Below are 12260 nucleotides of genomic sequence, written 5' to 3'. Positions count from 1 at the left end.
ACTCAATGCTTTCCTATGGACGTTCAGTGTTTTAGAATAGCGGAAGCTCCTCTAGCGGCTGTCAGTGAGACATCCACTATAGGCTGGATTAACCCTCGGTGAAACATAGCAGTTTCTCTGAAACTGCTATGTTTTCAGCTGCAGGGTTAAAACTAGAGGGACCTGACACCCAGACCACTTCATTGAGCTGATGTGATCTGGGTGTCTGTAGTGGTCCTTTAATTGTGTGTGCATCTCCATGCACTGGCGTACAGACCACGGTCGCAGGGGTCATAGCCCTGCAACCCCTGCGACCAGGTGCCCGCCACCATGAGTTGCGGCCCCGGCCCGCGCAGAGTAAGAGCGAGGGGGGGGGGCACGGATCAATTTGCGCACTGGGGCCCCATGGGTCATGTGTACGCCACTGCACCTACCCTGGTGTCTGCCACAGGCTGTGTGGAGGGGGCGAGGATATGGATGACATCATATCCCTGCTCCCTGTGTACCACACAGCGCGGCTGGCGCCCTGTGATGGGGCTGGGCTGCAGGGCAGGACTCCAAGGAGCCAGACAGCATGCATCCAGGGGACAAGATTTAACTGATGTAAGTATGTAATTGTGTATGTCTCTGTATGTACATATGTATGTGTCCGTATGCCTGTATGTCTCTGTATGTACAAATGTATGTGTCTGTATGCCTGTATGTCTTTGTACGTATGTGTCTGTATGACGGTATGTCTCTGTATGCGTGTATGTCTTTGTATGCCTGTATGTATGTATGTGTCTGTATGCCTGGATGTCTCTGTATGTTTGTTTCTGTATGTCTATGTATGTATGTATGTATGTATGTATGGTATGCCTCTGTATGTATGTCTATATGCTTGCATGTATGTCTCTGTCTGTGTGTGTATGTCTCTGTATGATTATTTCTGTGTTTGTATGAACCTTATTTTAAACAAAATGCATCTTCGCCTGTGTAACTAAAAATCCTAGCACCGGTCCTGGATAGCATTGCCATGGAGCCTGTTCATATAATTAAAGACTTTGGCTCCATGGCAATTAAACTGTATTTGGGTGGTCTGGGTGCCATTCACCTAATAATGTGCACTCAGACCTGAGCTATCTGGGGATATGTTACATGTCTGTGTTTTATGTATAAAATGTGTCTTTATGTATTTTAAAGTGATAGTCTGTTTTGTGTCCCCACATGTATAATGGAGTTTTGCCTTTGTCCTGGGAGATAATTGAATTACTTCACTAATTATCTCCAGGACAGAGAGGAGGAAGCCAGGATGCATTGTGGGAAAGTATTGTGGCTGTATGTACTAAAGTGATACATGCCTGTCTGCTGTTTCAGTCTTCCATTTGGTCCCTTAGGGGAGTGTCCACCAAGTGGGAGACCCGCATAAATACTGGGCAGGTAGCCCTCAGTAAACCAGTTCCTGCTTAACCCTCAAAGCGATGTGTCGTCTCGTTCTTTGGGGGAATTGGATTGTATGCTGACTGCCAGGAGTGTAAGCAGATTGTATGCTTTTCCTGTTCGGCTGATTCCAGGGTTCGTGTTTTTGCAGTTCGGGAGTTGGTGAATTTGTACAGTTTGGAATTCGGGAGATTGGTGATTGCTGTAGTTGCTGGTCTATGAAAAAGGGGATTATCGCCTAAACAATTTTTATCCCCTTCTGAGCGAAACGGTCCGTTACACCAGGTCTTCACTAACTATACCCTAAGAACAAGATATGGCGGTATGCCGTGTCACATTCTGCATTTTTATGGTAGTTAAACCAACAAATAATAAACATCTGGATCAAAGCAGTTAAGGCATGTGTTATAAAAATAAAAAAAAACATACAAGGCGTGTTACTGCCTTTTCAACCAATAGTAAAACAGTAAAACTGTACAATATCTTCCCAGCTGAAGGGGTCTGGATCTGGGTCTGCGCTTCCCTACTGAGCCTTCTCACTGGAGTGGAACAGATTTTGGTAGCCCTGTTCCAGCTCCATCTCCCGGGTCACCAGATGGACCAGGTCTTGCTCAATCTTATGAGTGTCGTCCCAGTCATACCTGCTCTCCCTCCACTCAAAGAGATCCTGGAACTGGGCTTGTGTAGCGCTCCCAAACTCAGGCTCTGCAAAAGTCTCCCATAACAAGCCAGGACCATCAAACTCCTCTCCCTCTGGCTTGTCATGCTCGGCTGTCCAGGGCAGGTACTGTGCAACATACCACCAAAGCGCCTGGTAGGCATCCTCCAGCCACATCTCCTGCCATACTAGGTGTTCCAATTCTCTCACCCATTCCTCCAGGGGCTGCTCTCCCAGGAAGGGCATCCGCAGGGCTACTCGCTTCTGCAACCGCTGCTCTTCCTTGGGGAATCTCCCGTCCTGCTGGTATTCCACAATACCCAGTGCCTGGTACCAGATGCCTTTGCGTACTGCATCTCGGTCATCCATGTCAGCCTCATCGAACTCCACTGCTGGTTCCATGCTGGTGCTGTCAGGGTCGCTGTACTGAGACATGCGTTGCCCTCAAATTGTAAAATCCAGAGCAATGGTGTCTCCTGTAGCTGTCCTTCTGGCTGTAGAAACGATCTCGCCGCTTGCCACCAATTGTAACGGACCGTTTCAGCAGACAAGGGGTTAAAATCTGTTTAGGCGATATGCCCCTTTCTGAGAGACAGGCACAGCTACTGTAAAATCACCAAACCTCACAAATTGGATATAGGTGAATGCATCAAACTCCCGAACTACATACAAGGGAATAAGGTAGCACTCCAAACTGGAACCTCACGAATAGTTGCTAGCAGACGAACAGGAAAAGCATATATCAGATTACACTCCTAGCAATCAATCTCCAACAGCATACAGTGAATCCCCCAAAGAACGAGACAAGGCTCCGTGTTGAGGGTCAAGCAGTGGTCTGTTTATTCAGGGCTACCTGCCCCTGTATTTATGCAGGTCTCCCACTTGGTGGACACTCCCCTAGGGGACCAGATGGAAGACTGTAACAGCAGACAGACATGTATCATTTTCGTACACTCAGCCACAATACTTTCCCACAATGCATCCTGGTTTCCTCCTCTCTGTCCTGGAGATAATTAATTAAGTAATTAAATTATCTCCCAGGACAAAGGCAAGACTCCATTATGCACGTGGTGACACAGAAACAGACTATCACTTTAAAATACATAAAGACACATTTTATACACAAAACACAGACATGTAACATATCCCCAGATAGCTCAGGTCTGGGTGCACATTATTAGGTGAATGGCACCCAGACCACCCAAATACAGTTTAAGTGCCATGGAGCTAAAGTCTTTAATTATACGAACAGGCTCCATGGCATTGCTATCTGGGTTAAAGGATTCACATAAAGCATAAAACACCAAATTTCCCTGCATTCACCAAATCCATACGAATTAGAACCAGGGGCTGGAGGTTCAGCGGTGCCTGCACGTAAAAGTGTCCGATTTTGGTGCATGAAAGCCGGGCAGAAAATTGCTGGCTGCCCGGGGAGATCCAGAACAGGACTCCAGGCTGTCCAGGGCAGGTACTGTGCAACATACCACCAAAGCGCCTGGTAGGCATCCTCCAGCCACATCTCCTGCCATACTAGGTGTTCCAATTCTCTCACCCATTCCTCCAGGGGCTGCTCTCCCAGGAAGGGCATCCGCAGGGCTACTTGCTTCTGCAACCGCTGCTCTTCCTTGGGGAATCTCCCGTCCTGCTGGTATTCCACAATACCCAGTGCCTGGTACCAGATGCCTTTGCGTACTGCATCTCGGTCATCCATGTCAGCCTCATCGAACTCCACTGCTGGTTCCATGCTGGTGCTGTCAGGGTCGCTGTACTGAGACATGCGTTGCCCTCAAATTGTAAAATCCAGAGCAATGGTGTCTCCTGTAGCTGTCCTTCTGGCTGTAGAAACGATCTCGCCGCTTGCCACCAATTGTAACGGACCGTTTCAGCAGACAAGGGGTTAAAATCTGTTTAGGCGATATGCCCCTTTCTGAGAGACAGGCACAGCTACTGTAAAATCACCAAACCTCACAAATTGGATATAGGTGAATGCATCAAACTCCCGAACTACATACAAGGGAATAAGGTAGCACTCCAAACTGGAACCTCACGAATAGTTGCTAGCAGACGAACAGGAAAAGCATATATCAGCTTACACTCCTAGCAATCAATCTCCAACAGCATACAGTGAATCCCCCCAAGAACGAGACAAGGCTCCGTGTTGAGGGTCAAGCAGTGGTCTGTTTATTCAGGGCTACCTGCCCCTGTATTTATGCAGGTCTCCCACCTGGTGGACACTCCCCTAGGGGACCAGATGGAAGACTGTAACAGCAGACAGACATGTATCATTTTCGTACACTCAGCCACAATACTTTCCCACAATGCATCCTGGTTTCCTCCTCTCTGTCCTGGAGATAATTAATGAAGTAATTAAATTATCTCCCAGGACAAAGGCAAGACTCCATTATGCACGTGGTGACACAGAAACAGACTATCACTTTAAAATACATAAAGACACATTTTATACACAAAACACAGACATGTAACATATCCCCAGATAGCTCAGGTCTGGGTGCACATTATTAGGTGAATGGCACCCAGACCACCCAAATACAGTTTAAGTGCCATGGAGCTAAAGTCTTTAATTATACGAACAGGCTCCATGGCATTGCTATCTGGGTTAAAGGATTCACATAAAACATAAAACACCGAATTTCCCTGTATTCACCAAATCCATACGAATTAGAACCAGGGGCTGGAGGTTCAGCGGTGCCTGCACGTAAAAGTGTCCGATTTTGGTGCATGAAAGCCGGGCAGAAAATCGCTGGCTGCCCGGGGAGATCCAGAACACCGCCACCTAGCGGCCGCAAAGTGTAACAGCAGGCACAAAGTTAACAAGCAATTAAGCTGCGGTTAACCGCAGCTTCAGGGAGGTAAATAGGAGGCACACTCCAGCTCCTGGGTGGCCAATTAACAACGCCGGCCGGCTTCCCACGGCTCTGGGAAGGTTGGTGAACGGCTGTTTGTTCGGTATATGAAATCTACCGAACTGCTGTGCAGAAAGGGAGAAATAAATCCTTCTGCACAGTAAAATTAACCCTTTAGCTGCCGGTCCATAATCCAAAGGCAGTAGGCGGGTGTTCTATCAAAAAACCCTACCCCGTGAAAATTCCCTACCCTCGTCACTTCCGGTGACGCGGCCGCACCGGAAGTGACCCTCATCCAATGGAGGAGGACGGTGTGCGCCGCCGCGCAGGTGCACAACAACTAGGCTAGGTAGGGATTTTTCACGGGGTAGGGGAAATTAACGCCACAGTGCGCACGCGCGGCAAAGTACTCCCGTCGGAGGTACAGCGCGCGTGCGCACTAGTGGCAAGGGAGAGAGGCTTTAATCCGACGATCAGAGTTCGCGCGTGCGCAGTATAGGGGTAGGGAATTTTGATGGCTATTAGCCCTGTGAGATCTCCCTACCCCTATACTGTGCATGCGCGAACTCTGATCGTCGGATTAAAGCCTCTCCCTGCTCCCAACACTCTCAGCCATCCAAGATTGAGGGTGAATTATGGTGGGACGGTGGGTGTTTATGTGCATTATATTGGGGGGGTCTGCGCAGAATTGGGGGGTCTGTGCAGAATTGGGGGTCTGCACAGACCCCCCAATATAATGCACATAAACACCCACCGTCCCACCATAATTCACCCTCAATCTTGGATGGCTGAGAGTGTTGGGAGCAGGGAGAGGCTTTAATCTGATGATGAGTCCGCGCATGCGCAGTATAGGGGTAGGGAGATTTCACAGGGCTAATAGCCATCAAATTTCCCTACCCCTATACTGCGCATGCGCGGTTTGTGAAGCGCTCCCTTGCAACTCGTGCGCACGCGCGCTGTACCCCCGACAGGAGTACTTTGTCGCGCGTGCGCACTGTTGCATTCATTTCCCCTACCCCGTGAAAAATCCCTACCTATTTGGTGTGCGCTTGCGCGGCGGCGCACACCCTCCTCCTCCATTGGATGAGGGTCACTTCCGGTGCGGCTGCGTCACCGGAAGTGACGAGGGTAGGGAATTTTCACGGGGTAGGGTTTTTTGATAGAACACGGGCAACCAGGCTCCTCCAATACAATGTGGCGAGATTGGTTTCGTCACATGTGCATACAGTGCCCATCCAAGCACCTGACCGCTAAACTGATTATCTCCCAAATACAAAGTACTTAAGACAAAAACACCCCCATAATACAATAAAACCACACAGGCACCCCACATATCATACAACCCTGGATAGCTCTCATCCGAATTGGTAAAATAGTGCCAGGATCCATGAAAAAATGTTGAATCGCCACCGGGTTACATTTTGACTGGCCGCACACGAGGGCCAAGCCCAAAATAGTTCCAGCATAATTGTGTCTTGGGCCAATCAAAGAGTGGGAGTTCCTGCAGTCAAATGGAAGGGAGCTCCCCCTGGCTCTCAGGAAGCAATTGCTCCAATAAGTCTGAACCTTCCCTCCAAAAAGCGCTCTACTGGCAGGTCGGCAAGGGGGTCATCACACTACCTCAAGATGACCAAGGGACGCAAATTCTCAGAGCAGAGTTTCCTTCCAGAGTATATATAACTGGTTTTAGTTGCTGTTAGACTCAGAGGATAATGAATAAATAGATAGAATAAAGATTATGCAAATTAAATATCAACTATATGCTATGATCTTACTACATACTGCCTGAGTTTACTGTCTGAACAAACGAGGTGCAACATCCCTCTTCTCTGTTTCTTTATGACATGAGCTACAACACACCTTGATAACACAGGTCCCTTCCCTTCCCTGAATAAGAGTGAGAAAGAAAGCCTTCAAATATATCATTTAAATAGTTCTGGAAATAATGTTTCTGGAGAACATCAAGCTGATCACAAACGAGTTGTGTCTGCTTTCCCCAGCTCTACTACATTGTGACAGCCCTCGGGAGCCATGAGACTGCTAATAAACTCTAGATAAGATAGTTTAGTACATTTCACGATGGATGACATCGACATCCGTTCTCTTATTTCAGTAAAATCTATTAGTTGTATCCACTCGGAAACACAGAGTGAGAGCAGTGTGTGAAAAGCAGGAGAAGGGAAAGTGAAGGGTGTGTCATAAGACTGTATCCAATCAGAGCGCGCTTAGATCAGCCTATAGGATGCCAGCTTGAGATCTATAAATGAGAGCCGGCTGTGAACGGAATTATTGACTGATCGGTATAGTGAATAGTGATCATGGCTGAAACTGCTCCTGCTGCCGCTCCTGCGGTTGAAATCGATTCTAAGAAGAAGCAGCCGAAGAAGGCATCCAGCGCCAAGAAAGCTGCCAAGCCGTCCGGTCCCAGCGTGTCCGAGCTCCTTGTTAAAGCTGTGTCCGCCTCTAAAGAGCGCAGCGGGGTGTCCCTGGCAGCCCTGAAGAAGGCTTTGACCGCCGCTGGTTACGATGTGGAGAAGAATAACAGCCGCCTCAAGCTGGCTCTCAAGGGCTTGGTGACTAAAGAGACTCTCGTCCAGGTCAAAGGTAGCGGAGCCTCCGGCTCCTTCAAGCTCAACAAGAAGCAGGCGGAGAGCAAAGACAAGGCTGCAAAGCCCAAGAAGGCACCGGCTAAAGTCAAGAAGCCCGCCCCAAAGAAAGCCTCCAAGTCTCCGGCTAAAGTGAAGAAGGTAGCCGCGAAGAGCCCGAAGAAGGCCAAGAAGCCGGCAGCCTCCGCTAAAAAAGTCACCAAGAGCCCCAAGAAAGTCAAAGCCGCCAAGCCCAAGAAGGCAGTGAAGAGTCCGGCTAAAAAAGCAACAAAGAGCCCGGCTAAAAAGGCAGCCAAGCCCAAAGCCGCTAAGAGTCCAGCAAAGGCTAAAAAGGCAGCTCCCAAGAAAAAATAAGCCCTGCTCGTATCTTGTTTTAATTTATATTTAAAAGTCCAAACGGCTCTTCTAAGAGCCACCACCTTGTCCTTTAAGAGCTATATTTGTGATAGGCACGTGTTTATTTTATAGAATGTCACACACACCATTTCTCATTCGTAAAGCAGGATCTAGTGCTAGAAAATACCTCGTTGGGATGTAAATAGAAAGTACCTTGTCAGTGCTACTCTTTATAAAATGTTTTTATTATTTTTTTTGTGGGAAGTTGAAATTCCCTCCTTGCCAAGATATTGTGGGAGATTCATTAAACTGCAAAAGGCCAACTTTAGTCAGAATTGAGTGAGAAACGCATATAATCTATAGAATATCACCATCCAAAGTAGCCATACTGGCTTTATTTCCTGTTCAGTAAGATGATAAAGCAGAGACTAATTAAGGCTGTTGTCGAGCTGAATATTTACATGGTGATAATAAAGGGACTGCCATCGCCCTCTCTCACTTGGGAACCGGGCGCTTATTTAGATGATCAAACCGTATGAAATAAGTGATACCGTGTGCTGTGAATAAGCCGACTTTCAAAGCAACACTAAATACATGATTTAAAAAAAAATCACGATCTTGTTTCATCCTTCGTGTTTACACAACTTTATGTTCAAGAGACAGAACCATTTCAGGAAAGAGGGGGAAAAAAAAAAAATGTGAATGAGGGCGGGACTTAACTCCGCCCCATGTGCTGCAGTTCTCCATTCGGTCCACCCGTGGTGTATATAAGGAGAGCGTTGCAGTGTATCCCGTATCATTGCGGCAGATAGTTAAACCGAACCATGTCTGGCAGAGGTAAAGGCGGAAAGGGTCTCGGGAAAGGCGGCGCTAAGCGGCACAGAAAGGTCCTGCGTGACAACATCCAGGGCATTACCAAGCCTGCAATCCGCCGCCTGGCTCGCAGAGGAGGAGTGAAGCGTATCTCCGGCCTCATCTACGAAGAGACTCGCGGGGTGCTGAAGGTCTTCCTGGAGAATGTTATCCGGGACGCCGTCACCTACACCGAGCATGCCAAGAGGAAGACTGTGACCGCCATGGACGTAGTCTATGCCCTTAAACGCCAGGGCCGCACTCTCTATGGCTTCGGAGGTTAAAACCCTGACTCGGCCTTACCGCATACCCCACTAACCCAAAGGCCCTTTTTAGGGCCACCCACCTTTTCACTGAAAGAGTCAATCTAATCACTTCAACCCTATATCTGACAAACTGCCTTCTACTGCTCAAACACATCGAGTTCTGAGTTTATAACATTCTCCTATGTAGAGTCAATGGTTATTGAGATCGTGTCATTCTCTAGTTACACATCGATTTGTCTGCACAGTTAGCACTCGATTTCTAGTAATTGTAGCGCTATATCACTCAACATTGCGATCTAGTGCAGTGCATTTAGATTAGACAGACTACCAAGATTTTAGAAGTATTGAATATAGTTACTGTTGCTTACATTTTATAACATGCTTGCAGTTTAAAGCCATTTCATTAGAAACATTATGACTAGCTGTATATAAATACACATGTATTCTTTTCCTCTAAGCAAGCCGTAGCAAATATAAAGTACTCCTTTACCTGCTGCCAATTCACATGATCGCTTGTAAATAGAGTAATTCGCTTCTACTGTCTACTAGATGAGTTTATTCACTGAAAATCTGTGAAGGTAAAATAGCCAAGCAGCTACTATAGCTACCCGGGGGGCATTGTTTATAAATTAGAAAAGAAACTGAATACGTCTAGATATTTAGTGATGTGCAGAGGATACAAAGACCGTGCATATAAAAGTGTTTAAACTCATTCCAGTGCAGATTTGGGGGCTCTTAAAAGAGCCTTTGTGGTGTTTGTGTGAACAAGTTAAGAGTTTAAGCTCTCTCTCCTCGGATCCTACGGGCCAGCTGGATGTCTTTGGGCATGATGGTGACCCTCTTGGCGTGGATGGCACACAAGTTTGTATCCTCAAAGAGACCCACCAGGTAAGCCTCGCTAGCCTCTTGCAGAGCCATGACGGCAGAGCTCTGGAAGCGCAGATCAGTCTTGAAATCCTGAGCGATCTCACGGACAAGGCGCTGGAAAGGCAGCTTGCGGATGAGCAGCTCGGTGGATTTCTGATAACGGCGGATTTCCCGGAGAGCCACAGTTCCCGGCCGGTAACGGTGAGGCTTCTTCACTCCCCCGGTAGCTGGAGCGCTCTTCCTGGCAGCTTTGGTGGCTAGCTGCTTGCGGGGAGCCTTGCCTCCGGTGGATTTACGGGCGGTCTGCTTAGTTCTGGCCATCGTAACAAAACGAGCGCGAATGAAGTCTGCGCTTACAAGACCGAGCTTTTATAGCCAGGCACGGCGTTTCCATTGGTTCATCAGGTGGGTGGAGTATTCTGATTGGCTGAACACAAATAGTTACTCATTTTAAAATACCCGCTCAAATCAACTGCTTATCCCCTCCCCCTCATTCAAAATACCCGCTCAAATCATCTGCTTCAAAGAAGGGATCTAGTCCTTCAGTGAGTCCTCCTGTCCTGACAGCATTTATTATAGACGCTACTAGTTGATAGGATTGGCAGTGGGCAGTAATGGCCGTATTACTCCCAATAGAATTATTAACTAGTGTGTAGGCTTTACCGAGGGGAGATGGGACATACACCTCTAACACATGCAGAGAGCCCGCTTCTTTACATGGGATTCTTAGTGTGATCACGTCTGATAAAGGACTCACAGTACGCCCAGCCGCCTTATAACCGAGCTACATGAGACAGAGCAGGGAATGTTACCAGGCAGCCACTCATTGAAACAATAATCCCCTTGTGCGGCCGTGAGTCCATGCTGTTGAGGCAGAGCTAACGCATCCAGCAGCCAGAGATCGGATCTGTAGAGCTGAATCTTATCCAAAGTTTCACGCAGCATGTTCAGACAGGGAGGGGGACAACCGTAAGTAAGCGAGATTCTCCCCCCCCCTCCCCCCTTAGCAATAGAGGCTCAGGCACACTATATACACTTGACCCAATGTTTAACTCGATGCTGCTGCACGTATCATGGGTATACATTGATTCTAGCTCGCGTTCTAGAGTTGAAATGTTGTATACAGAATGGGACTGAGTGCAGGACGAGAACGCTTCCTATTTGACTTGTTACACGTTCATGGGGTGTGTGTGTGTGTGTGAGAGAGTAGATACAGGAAGATGGTTGCGCTCTTTGTGGAGACTGTGGGCGGCTCTTAGAAGAGCCTTTGTGTTTTTAGTCTAGACCGGTGGAGCAGCTGTCCGCTTTACTTGCTCTTTGATTTATGACTTTCGGTTTTCTTGGGCAGCAGCACAGCCTGGATGTTGGGCAAGACACCTCCCTGGGCGATAGTCACTCCTCCCAGCAGTTTGTTGAGCTCTTCGTCGTTACGGACAGCGAGCTGGAGATGGCGGGGAATGATGCGGGTTTTCTTGTTATCTCTGGCGGCATTCCCTGCCAGCTCCAGGATCTCAGCAGTCAGGTACTCCAGCACTGCAGCCAGATAAACGGGGGCACCGGCTCCAACACGCTCTGCATAATTCCCCTTCCTCAGCAGACGGTGGACTCTGCCGACTGGGAACTGAAGACCAGCGCGGGATGAGCGAGTCTTCGCCTTTGCACGGGTCTTTCCTCCTTGCTTTCCACGGCCTGACATGTTGGTTCTAGAATTTCGCTGATAATAAAACCTCACCCCCCCTTTACACGGGCTATTTATAGACACACTCTGCTCTGTGATTGGATGGCTTTGCAAGCAGCCAATTAGACACGCGCTGTATAGGATACCAATCAATTGCTGAAACTATGACATCGTTTCGTCACCTGTCTGTGTTGACCAATCCCATCACAGAAAGTGGAAGGGCTTAATTTGCATGGCCTGCCTATAAATAGAGCCGCCGGAGCGCGCAGACCGTCATTGTATTTCCAGCAAACAGCGTAGATCATGCCTGATCCAGCCAAGTCCGCACCAGCCGCCAAGAAAGGCTCTAAGAAAGCCGTGACCAAGACTCAGAAGAAAGATGGCAAGAAGCGTAGGAAGACCAGGAAGGAGAGCTATGCCATCTACGTGTACAAGGTGCTGAAACAGGTCCACCCCGACACCGGTATCTCCTCCAAGGCCATGGGGATCATGAACTCCTTTGTCAATGATATCTTTGAGCGCATCGCAGGAGAAGCCTCTCGCCTGGCTCACTACAACAAGCGCTCCACCATCACTTCCCGGGAGATCCAGACCGCCGTGCGCCTGCTGCTACCCGGAGAGCTGGCAAAGCACGCCGTGTCCGAGGGCACCAAGGCTGTCACCAAGTACACCAGCGCCAAGTAATGGCATTCTTCTACTTTACTATAAACCCAAAGGCTCTTATAAGAGCCACCC

At 48.3% G+C, this 12260-nt stretch overlaps 5 protein-coding genes across 5 annotated transcripts; 3 read left to right on the top strand and 2 right to left on the bottom strand.

The window, feature by feature from the left end:
• The first annotated feature begins 7238 nt into the window (after positions 1-7238).
• On the top strand, positions 7239-7923 carry LOC134601306 (histone H1B-like). The gene has a single exon (XM_063445779.1). It carries the CDS (start codon positions 7239-7241, stop codon positions 7878-7880), a length of 642 nt encoding a protein of 213 aa, XP_063301849.1. The 3' UTR covers positions 7881-7923.
• A 763-nt stretch (positions 7924-8686) lies between these two features.
• LOC134601305 (histone H4) lies at positions 8687-9059 on the top strand. The gene has a single exon (XM_063445778.1). The coding sequence runs from the start codon at positions 8687-8689 to the stop codon at positions 8996-8998; it is 312 nt and encodes a 103-aa protein (XP_063301848.1). The 3' UTR covers positions 8999-9059.
• A 675-nt stretch (positions 9060-9734) lies between these two features.
• On the bottom strand, positions 9735-10168 carry LOC134601304 (histone H3). The gene has a single exon (XM_063445776.1). It carries the CDS (start codon positions 10166-10168, stop codon positions 9758-9760), a length of 411 nt encoding a protein of 136 aa, XP_063301846.1. The 3' UTR covers positions 9735-9757.
• Positions 10169-11138: 970 nt separating this feature from the next.
• On the bottom strand, positions 11139-11549 carry LOC134601303 (histone H2A type 2-C). The gene has a single exon (XM_063445775.1). It carries the CDS (start codon positions 11541-11543, stop codon positions 11154-11156), a length of 390 nt encoding a protein of 129 aa, XP_063301845.1. The 5' UTR covers positions 11544-11549; the 3' UTR covers positions 11139-11153.
• A 279-nt stretch (positions 11550-11828) lies between these two features.
• On the top strand, positions 11829-12260 carry LOC134601302 (histone H2B-like). The gene has a single exon (XM_063445774.1). It carries the CDS (start codon positions 11829-11831, stop codon positions 12207-12209), a length of 381 nt encoding a protein of 126 aa, XP_063301844.1. The 3' UTR covers positions 12210-12260.

This window comes from Pelobates fuscus, chromosome 3, assembly GCF_036172605.1.
Source record: "Pelobates fuscus isolate aPelFus1 chromosome 3, aPelFus1.pri, whole genome shotgun sequence".
Classification (NCBI taxonomy): domain Eukaryota; kingdom Metazoa; phylum Chordata; class Amphibia; order Anura; family Pelobatidae; genus Pelobates; species Pelobates fuscus.
This window is presented reverse-complemented; position numbering and strand designations above follow the sequence as displayed.

Bases quoted from the DNA above. Each gene is read 5' to 3' on its own strand.
- LOC134601303 (XM_063445775.1), bottom strand. From the start codon at position 11,543: ATGTCAGGCCGTGGAAAGCAAGGAGGAAAGACCCGTGCAAAGGCGAAG.
- LOC134601306 (XM_063445779.1), top strand. From the start codon at position 7,239: ATGGCTGAAACTGCTCCTGCTGCCGCTCCTGCGGTTGAAATCGATTCT.
- LOC134601304 (XM_063445776.1), bottom strand. From the start codon at position 10,168: ATGGCCAGAACTAAGCAGACCGCCCGTAAATCCACCGGAGGCAAGGCT.
- LOC134601305 (XM_063445778.1), top strand. From the start codon at position 8,687: ATGTCTGGCAGAGGTAAAGGCGGAAAGGGTCTCGGGAAAGGCGGCGCT.
- LOC134601302 (XM_063445774.1), top strand. From the start codon at position 11,829: ATGCCTGATCCAGCCAAGTCCGCACCAGCCGCCAAGAAAGGCTCTAAG.